At 43.0% G+C, this 23,259-nt stretch overlaps 1 protein-coding gene and 1 long non-coding RNA gene across 2 annotated transcripts; one reads left to right on the top strand and one right to left on the bottom strand.

The window, feature by feature from the left end:
- Window positions 1-372: 372 nt before the first annotated feature.
- tmsb4x (thymosin beta 4 X-linked) lies at window positions 373-2,172 on the top strand. Its single transcript, XM_029712263.1, has 3 exons — window positions 373-477; window positions 1,408-1,520; window positions 1,640-2,172. Exons 2-3 carry the CDS (start codon window positions 1,421-1,423, stop codon window positions 1,669-1,671), a joined length of 132 nt encoding a protein of 43 aa, XP_029568123.1. The 5' UTR covers window positions 373-477; window positions 1,408-1,420; the 3' UTR covers window positions 1,672-2,172.
- A 12,709-nt stretch (window positions 2,173-14,881) lies between these two features.
- LOC115161346 (uncharacterized) lies at window positions 14,882-20,845 on the bottom strand. Its single transcript, XR_003869248.1, has 3 exons — window positions 20,431-20,845; window positions 19,066-19,143; window positions 14,882-15,365 (listed from the first exon to the last, which is right to left on the bottom strand). It is a non-coding gene; the product is annotated as an uncharacterized LOC115161346 (long non-coding RNA).
- Window positions 20,846-23,259: the final 2,414 nt, after the last annotated feature.

Below are 23,259 nucleotides of genomic sequence, written 5' to 3'. Positions count from 1 at the left end.
GCCTTATGATCATGGAAAATGCATTATCTAAAATGTAATCAATGATGTAGGGATCAACTAGTAGTCCTAATGTTTCTAATGCAAACCAATGAAGTCAGGGTTACTATCTGATGTAATACTGTGTTAATCCACAGGATGTCATTATTAACACAATCACGAAGAGTTACCGGTGACAGTGGACTGGTTTGGGTTGGCAGCAATGCTCTGAAATGGTGCCCTAAATCATATCAGATACAAATTCGTTGTCCAATACGATAAACAAATAAAACCATAACTATTACTTACGCTCTCTCTCGCTTGTAAAGATGACGTAATATATATTTCCCCCAACCAAGTTGTGCAAGAGAGTGAAGGGACGTGACGTCATGCGGGACATTAGCATATTGCGGAGTATAATAGACTTTGATTGACCAGCCCGCCTTCACTTGTGCTCTGCGCCATCTGGATCGACATTCATCTGTATCCAATACACCTCCGGTGAGTGCGCAAACAAATTATTTATTGTCATAAGGCCTACCATAGCATGTTTAACCAACGAGGGTAACTTTACAGACATGTAGTTAGTATTGTAGCGATCTAGTCAGGTCATTACAGTATGTTCTGTCGTGTAAGCTAGGAATGGTCCAACCGCTGCAATAGCCTTAAGCATTAAAGCTTCATCAATATATTGCTCACTTATTGTATTTCTAGATGTTGGTGAAGTCCTATTCAATAGTGCGTCATTGTTTGTTCTCTCACTTGAAGTGGGTACCCTAGTAAGTGTTTCTTTTAGTGAAACGTATCAAGTGTAGATTTTTAACGTAGGCTACAATGTTGCCTACAAATATTATCATGTCTTGATTTAGGATGTGCTACAATGTCAATATGATAAAGCGAATGTGCAAATGCTGACCTGATGGTCGACGCCACTAGTTAGCCTCAACCTGTTTAGCGATGCTGCCAAGCAGGGCGGTGGTTTTAGACTTCTTCTCCTGCAGACAGCTCTCACAGAATGGCACAATGCTGTTCTCCAGATCTGTCGCCAATGAGAACACGTGCTTGTAGAATAAACTGCATAAATGATGCCATTTTACGTTGCTTTTGTAAATCTAGAAAAGCAATGGACTAGGTTGTATGTACTCGATAGAGATGTGGGCTGCTTGCCCTGCCCTACAGGGGGAGAATGAAAGCATTTCTTACCCCCCCAACACATGTGCTGTAGGGGATTGTGCTCTTTGTCTGCTTTTTGGTTTGACTGTGGGCCTATTAGGAGTAACTATCATGGAAGCTGTGTTAAATTGTGTGCAAGGCCCATGGTTTCATAGACAGTTTTTGGTCATATTTGCCAATGTGGAATAAATTCTTGCTGTTTCATTTGCATTGAAACCTAAATGTCTAATTGTTCGGTGTCATCTGCTCTTTGACCAGATCCTCTGCAAAGATGTCTGACAAGCCAGATCTTGCGGAAGTCTCCAACTTTGACAAGACCAAGTTGAAGAAGACTGAAACGCAGGAGAAAAACCCCTTGCCCACCAAAGAAAGTATGTTAGGTTTATTCTGTCAAATGCTGATGATCCTTTGTGAAATTGGTGTTGTCTTGCTGTTAAGTTGACACTGTGTGGAAACATTAAGAACTAACATGTTATCCCCTTCCTTGCAGCCATTGAACAGGAGAAGCAAGCAACAGCATGAAGCCCAAGCCTCCACTATGCACTGTACATTCCACGAGCATTGCCTTTTTTCTTTCTCACTTGTTTTAGCCGTATAACTGTGTAACCAAAACCTAAGTTGCATTGTAATTGGACAAAAGCAGAAGCCTGTACAGCCTCCCTACAACCCCTCCCTTTTACATAGTCTGACAGGAAACAACTACTGACTGGCAGTCTGACTAGGAGGATCTGTCGCTCGTCTCATCCTGCCTCACTCCAGTGCTCTGTCACCTGTCCCTGCCCTGTCCCTGCAGCCAGCCACGTGTGGTTGTGAAGGGAAGAGCAAGGGTGTGATGGATCAGTCCAACCAGGGACCCACACTTCTGACATCCTGTGTAGTTCAGCTTCTGGCCACCTGTGAAATGCTTTCAAATCAAGCAGTGTTTTGTTTTTGTGTTACTTGTTAAATTGTTTTGTATAAGTTCAATTCTTGGAATGCACAAGTTTGTTTTGATATGCAATTAAAAAAAAAAAAGTAACTGTTTGGTATTGTAATTTTCATTTTGAATATGCTTACATTTGTTTCAAGTGTCACATTGTACACCTTGCTCTAAATTAATGTTCGTTACTACTCTGCAAGTGTCTACCAATTTGTGGTATCCTTTTGGACTACTGGAATTGCGTTGTATACTGCGGAATGGCTGTGCAATCACTGTTAATCAGAATCCAAGCAGTGTGTTTCTATCTGCTGGGCGTGTGGTTGCAGGTTAGTCATTTAGCATGCTTATCCTGAGCACTTTCCAGTTAGCCTAAAACTGGCTAGGTGACGCAACCTATTTCAGTTAAGCGCAAAGGTGCTGCTGGATGGGAAAGACTAGTAGTTTTTTTTTTTTTTTTTTTATGCCGGTGATGTGGCTTCACTGACGCACTAGCTTTGGCGCACTAAGTGGATGAGCCCTTGGCACAGTGGACACAACTGACCTAGAAAAGCACCATTGGCACTCATCACTATAACTGGCTTAATGGCCTGCCTGCCCCAGCAAAACAATGAACCCTTGGTCTGGACTTGTGGTAGGAAAGCCACATTCTTAAAGGACTTATTACTTAGTTGGGCTGGACTAAGGACATATTACAATGGCTGTTCCTAGTATAGTAATTGCTTAGTTGTACTGATGTTTTCAATGGGGTGGGGGGTGACCATATTGCAATGATGCCTTGTCTAAATACAACATTCCCTTCTCATCCAACAGGCAATCAGCATTTTGGCAATATGTTCTCAAGTTTAGCCACCAATGGAGATGGCTTGCATACTCAATAGAGGTTTTACTAGTCTAACTCATCCCCGTCCGTAATTTGATACAGCTATCGGCAGGTGTATAGTCAGGTTAATTAAGTGGATTGCTGTTAAACTGGTTTAGTCTGACAATCCCACTGAAAGTGGATATCTCCAGCCGAGTGTCTTTTGATTTCCCCATTCTTCCTGGACACCATGGTCTCGTACCAGATTCATTTGGTCAGGTGCTTATGCTGCGTTCAGAACAACTGGGAACTCTGAAATTCTACTTCAGTCTGTTCAAGACAACTGGGACTCCTGGGGGGAAAAACACCGACTGTCAAATCTTTTGAATGATCATCCAAGTCACAACCCCCCCCCCCCCCCGCCTCTTGACGGCACCAATAGCATGGGACCCAAAGGCACTTTGGGGCAACAACCACCTGAGCCACTGCCTGTTCACCCCGCTACCATCCAGAAGGCGAGGTCAGTACAGGTGCATCAAAGCTGGGACCGAGAGACTGAAAAACAGCTATCTCAAGGCCATCAGACTGTTAAACAGCCATTAACATTGAGTGGCGCCAACATGCTGACTCAAATCTCTAGCCACTTTAATAATTAAAAATTGGATGTAATGTATCACTAGTCACTTTAAACAATTCCACTTTATATGTTTAAATACCCTACATTACTCATCTCATATGTATATACTGTACTCTATACCATTACTGCATCTTACCTATGCTGTTCGGCCATTGCTCATCCATATATTTATATGTACATATTCTTATTCATTCCTTTACACTTGTGTGTGTATAAGGTAATTGTGAAATTTGTTAGATTACTTGTTAGATATTACTGCATGGTCGGAACTAGAAGCACAAGCATTTCGCTACACTCGCATTAACATCTGCTAACCATGTGTATGTGACAAATACATTTGATTTGATGACACAACTCCCAATGAGAAATTAAATGTACTGTAGAAACGTAATCATGCACAACAAAGGCTGTGTTTACACAGGCAGCCTAATTCTGATCTTTTGCCCAAATATTTTGCCCATATGATTGGTGAAAAGACCAATTTGTGGCTAAAGATATCAATTTGTCTGCCTGTGTAATGTGGGAATTTTGACTCATCAACTCGGGCAGATTACAGCCTCTGCTAATGATGTCCCAAAGACACTGTCTACCCACATCAAGCTGTACTGATGTTATTTTATTTTTATTTCACCTTTATTTAACCAGGTAGGCTAGTTGAGAACAAGTCCTTTATTTAACCAGGTAGGCTAGTTGAGAACAAGTCCTTTATTTAACCAGGTAGGCTAGTTGAGAACAAGTCCTTTATTTAACCAGGTAGGCTAGTTGAGAACAAGTTCTCATTTGCAACTGCGACCTGGCCAAGATAAAGCAAAGCAGTTTGACACATACAACAACACAGAGTTACACATGGAATAAACAAACATACAGTCAATAATACAGAACAAAAAGTCTATATACAGTATGTGCAAATGAGGTAGGATAAGGGAGGTAAGGCAATAAATAGGCCATGGTGGCGAAGTAATTACAATATAGCAATTAAACACTGGAATGGTAGATGTGCAGAAGATGAATGTGCAAGTAGAGATACTGGGGTGCAAAGGAGCAAGATAAATAAATACAGTATGGGGATGAGGTAGTTGGATGGGCTATATACAGATGGGCTATGTACAGGTGCAGTGATCTGTGAGCAGCTCTGACAGTTGGTGCTTAAAGTTAGAGAGGGAGATATGAGTCTCCAGCTTCAGTGATTTTTGCAGTTTGTTCCAGTCATTGGCAGCAGAGAACTGGAAGGAAAGGCGGCCAAAGGAAGAATTGGCTTTGGGGGTGACTAGTGAGATATACATGCTGGAGTGCTTGCTACGAGTGGGTGCTGCTATGGTGACCAGTGAGCTGAGATAAGGCGGGGCTTTACCTAGCAGATACTTGTAGATGACCTGGAGCCAGTGGGTTTGGTGACGAGTATGACGCGAGGACCAGCCAACAAGAGTGTACAGGTCGCAGTGGTCGGTAGTTTATGGGGCTTTGGTGACAAAACGGATGGCACTGTGATAGACTTCATCAAATTTGTTGAGTAGAGTGTTGGAGGCTATTTTGTAAATGACATCGCCAAAGTCGAGGATCGGTAGGATAGTCAGTTTTACGAGGGTATGTTTGGCAGCATGAGTGAAGGATGCTTTGTTGTGAAATAGGAAGCCGATTTTAGATTTAATCTTGGAATGGAGATGCTTAATGTGAGTCTGGAAGGAGAGTTTACAGTCTAACCAGACACCTATGTCCCCAAAGACAGTGTCTGTCTCTCCTCATCAAGCTGTAATGATGTCCCCAAAGACAGTGTCTGTCTCCCCTCATCAAGCTGTAATGATGTCCCCAAAGACAGTGTCTGTCTCCTCTCATCAAGCTGTAATGATGTTCCCAAAGACAGTGTCTGTCTCCTCTCATCAAGCTGTAATGATGTTCCCAAAGACAGTGTCCGTCTCCTCTCATCAAGCTGTAATGATGACCCAAAGACAGTGTCTGTCTCCCCTCATCAAGCTGTAATGATGTCCCCAAAGACAGTGTCTGTCTCCCCTCATCAAGCTGTAATGATGTCCCCAAAGACAGTGTCTGTCTCTCCTCATCAAGCTGTAATGATGTCACTAAAGACAGTGTCTGTCTACCCTCATCAAGCTGTAATGATGTCCCCAAAGACAGTGTCTGTCTCCCCTCATCAAGCTGTAATGATGTCCCCAAAGACAGTGTCTGTCTCCCCTCATCAAGCTGTAATGATGTCCCCAAAGACAGTGTCTGTCTCCCCTCATCAAGCTGTAATGATTTCCCCAAAGACAGTGTCTGTCTCCCCTCATCATGATGTTATCTCATGAAACCTCTCCCACCATGACTAAGGCCAGAATAAGCACATCGTTCTCTGACCCAGGCTTTATGGCAGAGGAGTCCATATCTTCTTTGGGATCAGTCAGGAACATCCTGAGGCTGCAATGTCCCACCCCCTCACCACAGCCTCTCAGCACAGAATAGTATAGCATAACACAGCACAGTAAAACCCAGCCCACTATAGAACCTCAGCACAGTCTGATCCAGCCCACTATAGAACCTCAGCACAGTCTGATCCAGCCCAGTAGAGTTATAGCCTCAACACAGTCTGATCCAGCCCACTATAGTTATAGCCTCAACACAGTCTGATCCAGCCCACTATAGAACCTCAGCACAGTCTGATCCAGCCCAGTAGAGTTATAGCCTCAACACAGTCTGATCCAGCCCAGTATAGTTATAGCCTCAACACAGTCTGATCCAGCCCAGTATAGTTATAGCCTCAACACAGTCTGATCCAGCCCACTATAGAACCTCAGCACAGTCTGATCCAGCCCAGTAGAGTTATAGCCTCAACACAGTCTGATCCAGCCCACTATAGTTATAGCCTCAACACAGTCTGATCCAGCCCAGTATAGAACCTTTGCACAGTCTGATCCAGCCCAGTATAGTTATAGCCTCAACACAGTCTGATCCAGCCCACTATAGTTATAGCCTCAACACAGTCTGATCCAGCCCAGTAGTTATAGCCTCAACACAGTCTGATCCAGCCCAGTATAGTTATAGCCTCAACACAGTCTGATCCAGCCCAGTATAGTTATAGCCTCAACACAGTCTGATCCAGCCCAGTATAGAACCTCTGCACAGTCTGATCCAGCCCAGTATAGTTATAGCCTCAACACAGTCTGATCCAGCCCAGTAGAGTTATAGCCTCAACACAGTCTGATCCAGCCCAGTATAGTTATAGCCTCAACACAGTCTGATCCAGCCCAGTAGAGTTATAGCCTCAACACAGTCTGATCCAGCCCAGTATAGTTATAGTCTCAACACAGTCTGATCCAGCCCAGTATAGTTATAGCCTCAACACAGTCTGATCCAGCCCAGTATAGTTATAGCCTCCACCTAGTCCGAACCGGCCCTGCCCAGCCCTGCCTAGTGTCGATCCCAGATCAGCCTATCACAGCCCTGCACAGGACGTCTTCCGTCTTCCTAGCTGCACTGGGACATTGTTCAGTCAGTCAAGAAAAACAGGAGCAGGAGACCCCCCCCCCTTCCCAGTCTGCCTCCAGCTCTGCTGCAGCTATCTCAGACAGTCATCTGACATAGGCACAATGAGAGGCTCCCCCTCCGCTGTCATCTCATCCTCCAACTCTCCAAACACTCCCTTGGACAAGACTACTAGCATGTCTGAGTGTGGAGGAGGGAGTACTGTCTCCCCACGCAAGCTATTACACCCACCCACACACATACCCACACATACACACACACCCACACATACCCACCCACACATACACACACACACACCCACACACATACCCACCCACCCACACATACACCCACACCCACACATACACACACCCACACACATACCCACCCACACATACACACACACCCACACATACACACACCCACACACACACACACATACACCCACCCACACATACACACACCCACACACATACCCACCCACACATACACACACACCCACACATACACATACCCACCCACACATACACACACACCCACACATACACCCACCCACACATACACACACACACACACACACATACCCACCCACACATACACCCACCCACACATACACCCACACACATACACACCCACACACATACCCACCCACCCACACATACACACACACCCACACACATACACACCCACACACATACCCACCCACCCACACATACACACACACCCACACATACACCCACCCACACATACACACACCCACACACATACCCACCCACACATACACACACCCACACACATACCCACCCACCCACACATACACACACCCACACACATACCCACCCACACATACACCCACCCACACATACACCCACACACATACACACACACCCACACACATACCCACCCACACATACACACACCCACACATACACACACACCCACACACATACCCACCCACACATACACACACACCCACACATACACCCACACACACATACACACCCACCCACATACCCACACACACTCACCCACCCACACACCCACAAACAGAGATTCTGGTGTAAGGTAAGAGACATGAGTAGCCTGATAAAATACAGCAGCAGGAAAGATGCTGACTTCTGCACTGTGGTCAAATACAGTGATCATGCATTCGACTGCCTGTTGTATTACTTATTTAGGAGCTGGAGCAATCTAGACGGTTACACACTCCATTGAGCAGGCTTTCACTATAGGTATTCCTATGGGAGCAAATGTTATGACACAGGCAGGCAGAGAGTGTCGTTTTCTGTGTCTACTGTGGCTTTGTGACGACCTGCTCTGTAATGAGGGGTGACAGGTACACAGTTGACAGCTACCTGAACCTAATCCAAGGTGACAAGCACTGGCAGGCAGCAACTAGGTCACGTGCTAACACAGGTGCGGCCTCTGTGCTGTAAAGGGAAATACAAACAAGTTTGAACTCTCCTCTTTGTGCCGGAATTGATTCAGGTTTCTTACAGTTAAGCTGTATGCTCGTGTCAAATCCAGTTGGAGAATCTGGATAAGTATCATCATCTAGTCTGCTGATTCTGTCAACAGTGACATCATCTAGTCTGCTGATTCTGTCAACAGTGACATCATCTAGTCTGCTGATTCTGTCAACAGTGACATCATCTAGTCTGCTGATTCTGTCAACAGTGACATCATCTAGTCTGCTGATTCTGTCAACAGTGACATCATCTAGTCTGCTGATTCTGTCAACAGTGACATCATCTAGTCTGCTGATTCTGTCAACAGTGACATCATCTTCCTCCGTGGATATTCATCTGACCCTATCAATGCGTCTATCTCGTATTGATTAAGTATACGTTGGGCGACTGTGACACAAATACACAGAAACGTCACTATGTTGATGTCTTTTTTGGCAACAGATTACAGTCCGACGTCAGATTATGACTGACCGTTACATAATGGAAAGCCCAGTGTTTTTGCTGGGTTTAAGAGTTTAACTCTTGTTCTCGGTGCTCTGATTTTTCAATGCCTGTGTTTGGAGGAGTCGGAGTGGGTGTGTCCTTCTCCTCAGGCACAAGACAGATGATAATTGCCCCCATGGCAGATATACTGTGACGCACCTAGTCTCTGTGAATGGAGGACTCTGCCACGGCCTGGCCCCTGGCCATCTGCTAGCTGAAGGGGTGAGTGCAGCATTAGTGGACTTGTTTAGTGGCTGAGAAGAAATTAGGTCCTTTGGGTCCTACCCTCTCTGGGCTGCATCTTCTCTCTCTCGCTCTCTCTCTCTCTCGTTCTCTCTCTCGTTCTCTCTTTCTCTCTCTCTCATTCTCTCTCTCGTTCTCTCTTTCTCTCTCTCTCGATCTCTCTCCCTCTCGTTCTCTCTCTCACTCTTTCTTTCACTCTTTCTCTCTCTCTCTCTCTCTCTCTCTCTCTCTCTCTCTCACTCTTTCTCTCACTCTTTCTCTCACTCTTTCTCTCTCTCTCTCAATTTCAATTTAAGGGGTTTTATTGGCACGAGAAACAGGTAGCCTAGTGGTTAGAGCGTTGGACTAGTAACGAAAGGTTGCAAGATCGAATCCCCAAGCTGACAAGGTAAAAATCTGTTGGTCTGCCCCTGAACAAGGCTGTTCCTTGTCCACTGTTCCTAGGTCGTCATTGAAAATAAGAAGTTGTTCTTAACTGACTTGTCTAGTTAAATAAAGTTATATATATATATATATATGTTTACAATGCCAAAGCAAGTGAAATAGATAATAAATAAAAGTGAAATAAACAATACAAAATTAACAGTAAACATTACACTCACAAAAGTTCAAAAAAAAGAAAGACATTTCAAATGTCATATTATGTCTATATACTGTGTTGTAATGATGTACAAATAGTTAAAGTACAAAAGGGAAAATAAATAAACATAAATATGGGTTGTAATTACAATGGTTCAATGGTTTGTTCTTCACTGGGTGCCCTTTTCTACGGGCAACAGGTCACAAATCTTGCTGCTGTGATGGCACACTGTGGTATTTCACCCAGTAGATAAGGGAGTTTATCAAAATTGGATTTGTTTTCAAAATCTTTGTGGTCTGTGTCATCTGAGTGAAATATGTGTCTCTAATATGGTCATACATTTGGCAGGAGGTTAGGAAGTGCAGCTCAGTTTCCACCTCATTTTCTGGGCAGTGTGCACATAGCCTGTCTTCTCTTGAGAGCAGGGTCTGCCTATGGCAGCCTTTCTCAATAGCATCGCTTCCCTTCATTTTGGGTCAGTCACAGTGGTCAGGTATTCACGTTTTTTTTGTAAATTCTTTCCAATGTGTCAAGTAATTATCTTTTTGTTTTCTCTTGATTTGGTTGCGTCTAATTGTGTTGCTGTCCTGGGGATCTGTGGGGTCTGTTGTGTTTGTGAACAGAGCCCCAGGACCAGCTTGCTTAGGGGGCTTTTCTCCAGGTTCATCTCTCTGTAGGTGATGGCTTTGTTAAGGAAGGTTTGGGAATCACTTCCTTTTAGGTGGTTGTAGAATTTAATGGCTCTTTTCTGGATTTTGATAATTAGCGGGTATCGGCCTAATTCTGCTCTGAATGCATTAATTGATGTTTTACGTTGTACACAGAGGATATTTTTGTAGAATTCTGCATACAGAGTCTCAATTTGGTGTTTGTCCCATTTTGTGATTTCTTGGTTGGTCAGCGGACCCCAGACCTCACAACCATAGAGGGCAGTGGGTTCTATAACTGATTCAAGTATTTTTAGCCAGATCCTAATTGGTATGTCAAATTGTATGTTCCTTTCGATGGCATAGAAGGCCCTTCTTGCCTTGGCTCTCAGATCGTTCACAGCTTTGTGGAAGTTACCTATGGCGCTGATGTTTAGGCCGAGGTATGAATACAGTGCCTTGCAAAAGTATTCATCTCAATTAGCGTTTTTCCTATTTTGTTGCATTACAACCTGTAATTTAAATTTATTTTTATTTGGATTTCATGTAATGGACATACACAAAATAGGCCAAATTGATGAAGTGAAAAAATATATATATTGTTTCAAAAATTAAAAAAAATAAATAAATGGAAAAGTGGTTCGTGCATACAGTATGTACTCACCCACTTTGCTGTGAAGCCCCTAAATAAGATGTGGTGCAACCAATTACCTTCAGAAGTCACATAATTAGTTAAGTAAAGTCCACCTGTGTGCAATCTAAGTGTTACATGATCTGTCACATGATCTCAGTATATATACACTTGTTCTGAAAGGCCCCAGAGTCTGCAACACCACTAAGCAAGCTGCACCACCAAGCAAGCGGCACCGTGAAGACCAAGGAGCTCTCCAAAGAGGTCAGGGGCAAAGTTGTGGAGAAGTACAGATCAGGGTTGGGTTAAAAAAATATATCAGAAACTTTGAATATCCCACGGAGCACCATTAAATTCATTATTAAAAAATGGAAAGAATATGGCACCACAACAAACCTGCCAAGAGAGGGCCGCCCACCAAAACTCACGGACCAGGCAAGAAGGGCATTTATCAGAGAGGCAACAAAGAGACCAAAGATAACCCTGAAAGAGCTGCAAAGCTCCACAGCGGAGATTGGATTATCTGTCCATAGGACCACTTTAAGCCGTACACTTTATGGAGCTGGGCTTTGCGGAAGAGTGGCCAGAAAAAAGGCATTGCTTAAAGAAAAAAATAAGCAAACACTTTTGGTGTTTGCCAAAAAGCATGTGGGAGACTCCTCAAACATATGGAAGAAGGTACTCTGGTCAGATGAGACAAAAATGTAGCTTGTTGGCCATCAAGGAAAACGCTATGGAAAACGCTAAAACGCTAACACCTCTCATCACCCCGAGAACACCATCTCCACAGTGAAGCATGGTGGTGGCAGCATCATGCTGTCGGGATTTTTTTCATCAGCAGGGACTGGGAAACTGGTCAGAATTAAAGGAATGATGGATGGTGCTAAATACAAGGACACTTGAGGGAAACCTATTTCAGTCTTCCAGAGATTTGAGACTGGGACAGAGGTTCACCTTCCAACAGGACAATGACCCTAAGCATACTGCTAAAGCAACACTTGAGTGGTTTAAGGGGAAACATTTAAATGTCTTGGAATGGCCTAGTCAAAGTACAGACTTCAATCCAATTGAGAATCTGTGGTATGACTTAAAGATTGCTGTACACCAGCCGAACCCATTCTAACTTGAAGGAACTGGAGCAGTTTTGCCTTGAAGAATGAGAAAAAAAACAGTGGCTAGATGTGCCAAGCTTATAGAGACATACCCCAAGAGACTTGCAGCTGTAATTGCTGCAAAAGGTGGCTTTACAAAGTATTGACATTGAGGGGGTGAATAGTTATGCACGCTCAAGTTTTCAGTTTTTTTGTCTTATTTCTTATTTGTTTCACAAACAAAAAATATTTTGCATCTTCAAAGTGGTAAGCATGTTGTGTAATTCAAACGATACATATCCCCAAAAAATAAATGTTAATTCCAGGTTGTAAGGAAACAAAATTGGAAAAATGCCAAGGGGGAAGAATACTTTCGCAAGCCACTGTAGCTCTGTTCAAGTAGAGTGTGATTTTGCTGTGATCTGATAGGGGTGTCAGTGGACTGACCGTGAACGCTCTAGGATACTCTGGGTTGAGGTCAGTGATAAAGTAGACAACAGTACTACTGCCAAGAGATGAGCTATAGGTGTACCTACCATAGGAGTCCCCTCGAAGCCTACCATTGACTATGTACACCAGCGTCTGACAGAGCTGCAGGAGTTGTGACCCATTTTTGTTGGTAATGTTGTCTAGGGGGGCATATGGGGGAGGGAATGCTTTCCCCTCCAGGTAGGTGTTTGTCCATGCCACAGACTAGTACATGTCCTTGAGGCTAGAAATTGTTGATCTCCCCCTCTTGGATGGAGAAGCTGTCATCGTTAAAGTATGTGGATTCTATTGGGGGATAAAGGTAGCACACATGAGGACATTTTTTCTCTGTTGAGATCATTTCCATATTCACTTCTAGCCAGATGTAAAATGTTTTGACTAATTTAATAGAGTGGGTTGGGTCTGTTCTATACCAAATTAGCATTACCCCCTGAGTCTCTTCCCTGTTTCACACCCGGTAGTTTGGTGAATGGGACTACTAGCTCTCTGTAACCTAGAGGTCAACCAATGGGTCCGTCTTCTTTATAGCATGTTTCTTGTAGGATAACAATGTCTGTGTTTCCATTTTCTTTGGTGAAGTCTGGGTTCCAGCTCTTTAGGCCAAAGGCAGATGACCTCAGACCTTGTATATTCCAGGATGAGATTGTAAAAACTTTGTGTTCCATAGTGTCTAGTGTTGTTTTAGGCCCGGACCATCACAGTAGGTGTGATCAGAGCATGTTCAGCATTATATACGTACCTCTTAGGTCTCATCTACAGAACTGGGCTCATTCTGATTCCCAGGCTTAAGTAGGATTACTATCCAAAGTCATTTTCAATTTACAACGTGTTGTTTATTTACCATTTAAGGGAATTTGCCGTTTAAGAAAACACATTAACAAAGGTGACATCAAGAGATGTTGTTTTTGGAATAGTAATCCTACTTAAAGTCTTGGGATGTAACATACAGATTTTTGCATTTTAGCCTTTATTTTATTTATTTATTTATTTCACCTTTATTTAACCAGGTAGGCAAGTTGAGAACAAGTTCTCATTTACAATTGCGACCTGGCCAAGATAAAGCAAAGCAGTTCGACAACATACAACAACACAGAGTTACACATGGAGTAAACAACATACAGTCAATAATACAGTAGAAAAAAAATAAAATAAATAAGACTATATACAATGTGAGCAAATGATGTGAGATAAGGGAGGTAAAAGCAAAAAAATGCCATGGTGGCAAAGTAAATAAAGTATAGCAAGAAAAACACTGGAATGGTAGATTTGTAGTTTGAAGAAAGTTCAAAGTTCAAATATAAATAATATGGTGCAAATTAGCAAAATAAATAAAGTAAATAAATACAGTAGGGGAAGAGGTAGTAGTTTGGGCTAAATTATAGATGGGCTATGTACAGGTGCAGTGATCTGTGAGCCGCTCTGACAGCTGGTGCTTAAAGCTAGTGAGGGAGATAAGTGTTTCCAAGTTCAGAGATTTTTGTAGTTCGTTCCAGTCGTTGGCAGCGGAGAACTGGAAGGAGAGACGACCAAAGGAGGAGTTGGCTTTAGGGGTGACCAGAGAGATATACCTGCTGGAGCGCGTGCTACAGGTGGGTGCTGCTATGGTGACCAGTGAGCGGAGATAAGGGGGGACTTTACCTAGCAGGGTCTTGTAGATGACCTGGAGCCAATGTGTTTGGCGACGATTATGAAGTGAAGGCCAGCCAACGAGAGCATACAGATCGCAGTGGTGGGTTGTATATGGGGCTTTGGTGACAAAACGGATTTAACTAGGCAAGTCAGTTAAGAACAAATTCTTATTTACAATGACAGCCTACCAGGGAACAGTGGGTTAACTGTCTTGTTCAGGGGCAGAACAACAGATTTTTATCTTGTCAGCTCAGGGATTCAACCCAGCAACCTTTTGGTTACTGGCCCAACGCTCTAACCACTAGGCTACCTGTAGGATTGAAAGACCCCTCAGTACACAATACAATACTATGGGTTATATTCTTTAACTGAGCTGCAAAACCGTTACATATCTGTCAACCTCTCCTCACCCTCCCTCTCTACATACCTTCCAGTCACACAGAATGCCATCAGTGTCCAAACACAATGTGGAAAGACACAAGGGCCAAATGACGAAGGAACACAGCAGCCCATGTCACATATCCCGGTGAATGAGGGGCTACCACGTCAGCTACGGACGCTGCCACCCTTTTGTGCCCCTCATTAACACTAATAAATTGACTAACTGCTCACTTTATCAAAACACTTTCCAAAGACAGAGAATCAAATAGCCCATGTCAATACTGGCCATGGCAATGTTGTGATTTTACTCATACAGTATGTGCCATTTTAATTACATATTCTACAATAACTTTTAGCTTTAACTACTGCACCTGAGTAGTATTTATGTAAAGATGATTCAGAGTGAAGATTAAGATTAAGATTAAGAGTGAAGGATGATTTTATCTTGGTATCCAGGTATGGAGGGAATAGATGAGCCCATGTAGTTAAACGGTTGCTGCTTTTCAGTAAGAAATCTGCCCCAGAGTGCTCCTTCAGCCAACCCCAACAGTTAATAAACTGTTAGAATGTGCCCAATGGTGTCCAATGTCCATCCATTGAACAGCATCCACAAAAGGCTAATCCGTTGTAGTGTTGAACTAATAGGATTTTAAACTGGCAGGGTAACGTAATATCCCTCCTCTGTCCTCCGGGCTCCTTCCCTCCCTCATCCTCTGATGTTTTCATGGACTTCTCTGGACCGTGATGTCATCGCCATTATGGTGTCTGCACACAGACACACACACACACACACACAGAGAGGTGATTGTGATGAACGTGGCCCACAGTGAGGGCCCAGAAGGCCATCTGCCAGTGTTGTGATGGGAAGGCAGTTGCCTCTCTGCCTGCTGGATCGGCTGTGGGCTGCAGCTCAGCTCTCTCTCTGGGAGAACACAGATGTCTTTGAGTCCCTGGGTGCCTCAGCCTGATCCTCATGACGGCTGGAGTGTAAATCTAATCAAGGGCTTTGAGACTCAGGCCACATACTAGATGCTGCCGTTACTGTACTATTCTGTATTCTGTGTTCCGGGTTCTGTGTTCCGGGTTCCGTATTCTCTATCCAGTAATGTAGGCATACGACCGTCTCAATTCTCATCTTCACAGAATAATAATTATTTGACACTTCATAGCAGAGCCTTTTAATTTAAAATGAATGGCTCTGCTTCATACTTGACAACATTCTTATTCTGAAAGTTTAGCATTAAAATAGTACAGAATGATTAAAAATCCACCACAAACTCTGTCAGCCATGAAATACTATACCCCCGCAAACCATAAATAAATGAAATAGTACAATTAATTCACGTAAGGACATGCAAATGCTTTCACTGCCAGCACCAGCAAGTCATTTTCTGAACAGGAAACACCACTGGGTGAATGAGGGCTAGCTGGTTCCTACAGGAAGTTGCAACAGCCACCAGAATAGCTGCAGCTAGCAGCCTCTGTAGTGCTGAACACATCTCTGTCTCTGTGTTCAGCCTCAAAGCTGAATGGCCAGGTCCCTCTTTCTCTCTCTGTTTCCATGGTAGCAGACAGGTGCTTACGGCTCATAACACCCCCTGCCTCTTACAGAGACCGGTGCTGTTCGCAATTCTAAATCAATGAGCTTTGGTTGTAAGGATACAAAGAAACAATTATGTCTTAAAGGAATCAGGAGAAAGCTGTTGAACCTTTTTTTCTGTAAAAAGAAATGGCTGATTCATCCATGGCTGACAAAATAAGATAATCATAATTCCGTCCACATTTCTCTATTGATGTACCTTTCACTACTCAGAAAACGTGTTACAGGTCAGACACATACAAAATCATCTATCATATTTATTCAAAAATATTTGTCATATCACTGGTGGGCTTGAGAAATTGTTGTTCTATTTCTGGCACAGCTCTTGTGTACACTGTTGCATGTTGGTAACAATGTGAGGGCATTTTGCTCTATGGCCCATTTTCAGTAGCTCAGTTGTCAGGAAGTTAGTTCCTCATTACTGATTAAAGTTCCTATTTAAGACTTGCAGTCAGTCAGCAGACAGGCACTCTGCTATTGGTCTTCTCACAGCAGTCCTTCTTTACAGAAATGTCCCAAATAAACCAAACAGATTATCAAGTGTGATCATACAGTGCTATATGCTTCAGGGAGACAATCAGTATTTATTAACAACTCTATCATCATATGACATGCTGTCCACTTAATTCATCATATTGTAGGATCATCTATGGTTGTTTAAATAATCTGTCATTATAAATCGAATAACAATCATATAAAGTAAGTTATTATGATTTGAATAGCAGATAATTTGTGAGGTCTTATGAACATAAATGGTCTCTGGTCTCTGCATGAGCTGGCTGACACTTGCTCAGTTAGAAAAGTCTCCTTTTTATTTTCAGACAAGCAGGTGACGAATCTTAAACAAGCTTACATTCTGAGAATGGTAGGAACTGGAGCATTAAAACAAGGGGGACTTCCTCTTTTTTTTTTTTTAAACAGTAGTGGACTATTTTGACAATACTTTCCCAAGTGGCCTGTGTGAACATTTCTATGAGAAACAGTGACATACTATGAATGACCTAAAATGATCAATCTCATGTGGGTCTTTCACAGTCGGGCCAAGCCATGCTGTACTGTGTATTAGGCTAATAGTAGGTCTACTATTGAAACAGAGGCTGTCAACTGAGTCAGAACAGATGTTTTTAATACCAAAACAAATAGGATGTTCTAAGTTCACAACAATAACTACATCAGGGCACCACTTTGAGGTCTGGGAAAAATCAAATACATTTTTGGTGTAGTTTTGAGTGTAGTCACTCTTTAACTCAAGTGTGCAGGCACCTAGCACTGTTGTTTGGTTAGCAGTGTTTCTGTAGTACAGGCACCTAGCGCTGTTGTTTGGTTAGCAGTGTTTCTGTAGTACAGGCACCTAGCACTGTTGTTTGGTTAGCAGTGTTTCTGTAGTACAGGCACCTAGCGCTGTTGTTTGGTTAGCAGTGTTTCTGTAGTACAGGCACCTAGCACTGATGTTTGGTTAGCAGTGTTTCTGTAGTACAGGCACCTAGCACTGTTGTTTGGTTAGCAGTGTTTCTGTAGTACAGGCACCTAGCGCTGTTGTTTGGTTAGCAGTGTTTCTGTAGTACAGGCACCTAGCACTGATGTTTGGTTAGCAGTGTTTCTGTAGTACAGGCACCTAGCACTGTTGTTTGGTTAGCAGTGTTTCTGTAGTACAGGCACCTAGCACTGTTGTTTGGTTAGCAGTGTTTCTGTAGCAAATCACCTAGCACTGTTGTTTGGTTAGCAGTGTTTCTGTAGTACAGGCACCTAGCACTGTTGTTTGGTTAGCAGTGTTTCTGTAGTACAGGCACCTAGCACTGTTGTTTGGTTAGCAGTGTTTCTGTAGTACAGGCACCTAGCACTGATGTTTGGTTAGCAGTGTTTCTGTAGTACAGGCACCTAGCACTGTTGTTTGGTTAGCAGTGTTTCTGTAGTACAGGCACCTAGCACTGATGTTTGGTTAGCAGTGTTTCTGTAGTACAGGCACCTAGCACTGTTGTTTGGTTAGCAGTGTTTCTGTAGTACAGGCACCTAGCACTGTTGTTTGGTTAGCAGTGTTTCTGTAGTACAGGCACCTAGCACTGTTGTTTGGTTAGCAGTGTTTCTGTAGTACAGGCACCTAGCACTGCTGTTTGGTTAGTAGTGTTTCTGTAGCATCTGAGATGGAGTTTGCAAAACAAATGGCCACTGGACTGATGCAAATAATCATGATATCATTCTGCTAGGTAAGCATAGGCTACTTTGTCGCTAGTTAACATTTAATTGAGAAGGTTTTTGGGAAAGCCTTTCCATCTATCAGAAGCCAGTTAGGCCTATCAGTAGCATCGCTATATCCTGTTCCTTAATTGTTTGAAACGTGGACATTTACTTCATATTATGATGCATGTCTTATCTTGCTTCAAAGTAGCCTATTGCCAAAATCCCACCGATAATGTGAAGAAATAATAGTTGATCACTGGCTCCCGAGTGGCACAGTGGTCTAAGGCACTGCATCGCAGTGCTAGGGGCATCACTACAGACACCCTGGTTCGAATCCAGGCTGTATCATAACTGGCGGTGATTGGGAGTCCCAAAGGGTGGTGCTCAATTAGCCCAGCGTCGTCCGGGTTTGGCCGGTGTAGGCCGTCATTGTAAATAAGAATGTGTAACTGACTTGCCTAGTTAAATAAAGGTACAATAAAAAAAAAATGCAAATAAATGTAGCTAAACATTTCCATTTCGTTCCATGAGCCTTATTAAATTATACGGCATATACCTCCACTACATTGATACACATTGTGGGGAGTAAGAGGTGGGTATACGCAATGCCCTCTGGGAAATACGTGGGAATATGGTGTATATCCTCCACTGTCCCTGAAGAATGTTGAGGTGAAAGTGACAACATACCGATCCAGGTAGGCAGACAGGTCACATCTCTGCAGGCATAACACACATCTGGTATGGACGGCATTTAGAAACTGGAGGCTGTTAACGGACAACAATTGTGCTGAAGTTGTGGTTACTTTGGCTTTGTATTATAAAATACAAAAATCTGTTATGTTCGTCACTAAAGTGACTAGAAATCATAACGCTCTCGAATTCCAAAATTCCGCCATTAAAGAATACATTGTCATTATACACATTGCTAGAATGTGTACGGCAGCGTGCAATGGAAACATCCCCTGACTATGAGAGAAAAACTACTTACAATACCCATCTAACCTTTGAGAAAATGCCATTGTTGAAATGCCTTATTCTTCTCGTCTGAACATACACCCGCATTGTACATGTCTAAAGACATTCATCCATTGATGAGTAATTATGATGGTTATGAAAGTAAAATTAGCAGAGAGGTTTACTGTTGGTTTCAGTAGTTGTATATAGGCAGATAGCTGTATCTACACGCATGGGAAACCCACAGAGCCCATGTTTGTTTATGTTCCAGTGTGGGTTTCCATCTGGGCTGTATTTCATGGGAAAAGCAGGTTTCTCAAGGACACTGTCTCAACAACACAAAGCTATTCTTGACTCCATTTAGCCTACCATAATTTGATAATGATCAACATTAGTTGATTAATACTTGTTGAAATGAGTGGTATTCACAGTACAGTCATTGCACTGTAGTCATTGAAAGTGGGGTCACGGTTAAGTTAAATAAAGGTTAAATATATATATTTCTTTAAATTGGATAATTAGGGCAACACCTCTAGTTGTACTAGTTAGACTGGCCTCACCCCTGATTAACCCAATCAATGGGCAGGGGTGGAAAGAGTCCTGAAATTTTACTCAAGTCAAATCAAATAAGAACTTTTATTGGTCGTGAACACATATTTTTGTAGATGTTATCGTAGGTGCAGCGAAATGCTGATGTTTCTAACTCCAACAGTGCCAATACAAAACAAATACACATAAATACCCAAAATCTAAATAAAGAAATGAAGAAACATCAGAACGAGCAATGTCAGAGTCCGGAATGTACATTTCTATGTATATAATGGTGTGTACAGACATTATCGACATTATATGAATAGAAAAAGGTGTATACAGCAGTAGTTGTATAGGATGATCCTTGACTAGATACAGTATATACATATGAAGTGGACAGCAGTAGTTATATAGGATGAACCATGACTAGATACAGTATATACATATGAAGTGGACAGCAGTAGTTATATAGGATGAACCATGACTAGAATACAGTATATGCATATGAAGTGGGTAAAACAGTAATGTAAACATTATTAAAGTGACCAGTGTTCAATGACTACGTACATATGGCAGAGGTCCTTGATGATCTTCTTGGGCCTTCCTGTGAACACTGGGTGCTGTAGGTGTCCTGGATATTCCTATTCCTGTCCTGAAAGACGGTCATAGAAAACACATCCTATTAGGATTACTGTTATTTTATAGATTTTTCTTAAAACTAGTTCAGTCCTCACGTGATTAGTAATGCAAGGGAAATGTGTGTTTTTTGTCGGTGATTAACATTCTAGCTATACATTCTAATGTACTGTATGCGCAAAATATTTCTATCTGGCTCAGTGCACTGGTTAATTGATTAGAGGGTTTTTAGATGAAATAAACAATTCACTTCTACCAGTGAAAAGCCCTTGCCCAGGTGAAGTGAATAACTAGCTGCATGAGATGAGAGCACTCAGCACGAGAGGGTGCTTCTGAATCAGGTTCCAGCCCATCTGGATCCAAACGCTGACTCGTACTACTGCTGTGAAACCGTCAGCACCGTGTCAAGGGTCGTACAACACGAAAGGGCCAGGACAATCCACATATTCATTGACCGGCTGACAACATAGAGTATGTCATAGAGACTATAATAAAATGATAGTGCTATGTACTCTGATTTATGTTCGACCTACAAATATATTCAAGAGTACTACATTCATTTGTATTAGATTACTTTTTGACCCTTGTTATAAAAACTGTACTGAAAGTGTCAATCTGGATCAGTGTAATCTTTGAATCACATGATTCAGTCTAATGCCACATTGTTTACTACCAATATCTTTGTGTGCAGAATTTGATACTCAGGTGTTGCACAGCTAAGGAATCCTCAACACAGTTATTTAATAATTTGATAGCCAGTTATTATGTTTTGTTTGGCTTGGTAATAACAGGGCCATGAGGATGGCATAAAGGCAGAGAGACCTCCCCAAGCTATTTGTTAATTCTCTGTAGGCTGCAGGGGAATATAAAGAATAGACTATTACAGGCCAACAGAGCTTCCTCTCACAGGAAGCTACTCCCACAATCCTTTTCCCCAAAGGTACAGAATGAGCAGAGAAGTCAAACCGTTCCCAACAACTGCCTCCAGCTGACCAGAGAATACACTACACACTAACATTCTGGAGGGGACCTTGACCAGAAAACCACTTTCATATCTTTGATCAAATATTCAACAATGCATTTACATGTAATCTAATAAGGTTTACTAAAGCATACACAATCACTGGGGCTACTGGAATTACGCATATTTTGAATAATATTTTACAATGTCAAGTCAACGTGTAAAAAAACTCCATATATTCCATACTATGGTCCAAAAGTTGGTATTTCCAGACGGTGATGTGATCACATAGCTATCTCACTGTGGACTGACGCCCATGCCCATATTAGGACGTGGGACAAAAAAAACAGACCTTTTTTTCTGTAGAGGAATTTGTCTGTTTCTCTATTGGTCTGTCCACACACAAAGGTAGCCTGTTTCTGAATGGTTCGAGTGACAAACACTGATCCTGTGCACCCAATCAGAAGGAGGAGGTGTGAAAACACTGGAAAATGACTTCTTAAGGATGGGAGAGCAGTACAGTTTATGATTCCATGTTGTTATGATTCCAGTTAGTGCTAAATACGGCTGCTAGAATCCTGACTAGAACCAAAAAATTTGATCATATTACTCCAGTGCTAGCTTCCCTACACTGGCTTCCTGTTAAGGCAAGGGCTGATTTCAAGGTTTTACTGCTAACCTACAAAGCATTACATGGGCTTGCTCCTACCTATCTTTCCGATTTGGTCCTGCCGTACATACCTACACGTACGCTACGGTCACAAGACGCAGGCCTCCTAATTGTCCCTAGAATTTCTAAGCAAACGGCTGGAGGTAGGGCTTTCTCCTATAGAGCTCCATTTTTATGGAATGGTCTGCCTACCCATGTGAGAGACGCAGACTCAGTCTCAACCTTTAAGTCTTTACTGAAGACTTATCTCTTCAGTAGGTCCTATGATTAAGTATAGTCTGGCCCAGGAGTGTGAAGGTGAACGGAAAGGCTGGAGCAACGAACCGCCCTTGCTGTCTCTGCCTTGTCGGTTCCCCTCTTCCCACTGGGATTCTCTGCCTCTAACCCTTTTACAGGGGCTGAGTCACTGACTTACTGGTGTTCTTCCATGCCGTCCATGGGAGGGGTGCGTCACTTGAGTAGGTTGAGCCACTGACGTGGTCTTCCTGTCTGGGTTGGCGCCCCCCCTTGGGTTGTGCCGTGGTGGACATCTTTGTGGGCTATACTCGGCCTTGTCTTCGGACGGTAAGTTGGTGGTTGTAGATATCCCTCTAGTGGTGTGGGGGCTGTGCTTTGGCAAAGTGGGTGGGGTTATATCCTGCCTGTTTGGCCCTGTCCGGGGGTATCATCGGATGGGGCCACAGTGTCTTCTGATCCCTCCTGTCTCAGCCTCCAGTATTTATGCTGCAGTAGTTTATGTGTCGGGGGGCTAGGGTCAGTCTGTTACATCTGGAGTATTCTCTTGTCTTATCCGGTGTCCTGTGTGAATGTAAATATGCTCTCTCTAATTCTCTCTTTCTTTCTTTCTTTCTCTCGGAGGACCTGAGCCCTAGGACTACCTGGCATGATGACTCCTTGCTGTCCCCAGTCCACCTGGCCATGCTGCTGCTCCAGTTTCAACTGTTCTGCCTGCGGCTACGGAACCCTGACCTGTTCACCGGACGTGCTTGTTGCACCCTCGACAATTACTATGATTATTATTATTTGACCATGCTGGTCATTTACGAACATTTTAACATCTTGACCATGTTCTGTTATAATATCCACCCGGCACAGCCAGAAGAGGACTGGCCACCCCTCATAGCCTGGT

This window comes from Salmo trutta, chromosome 24 (assembly GCF_901001165.1).
Source record: "Salmo trutta chromosome 24, fSalTru1.1, whole genome shotgun sequence".
NCBI lineage: Eukaryota > Metazoa > Chordata > Actinopteri > Salmoniformes > Salmonidae > Salmo > Salmo trutta.
The sequence above is the reverse complement of the archived record's forward strand: the minus strand, read 5'-3'. Positions and strand labels throughout refer to the sequence as shown.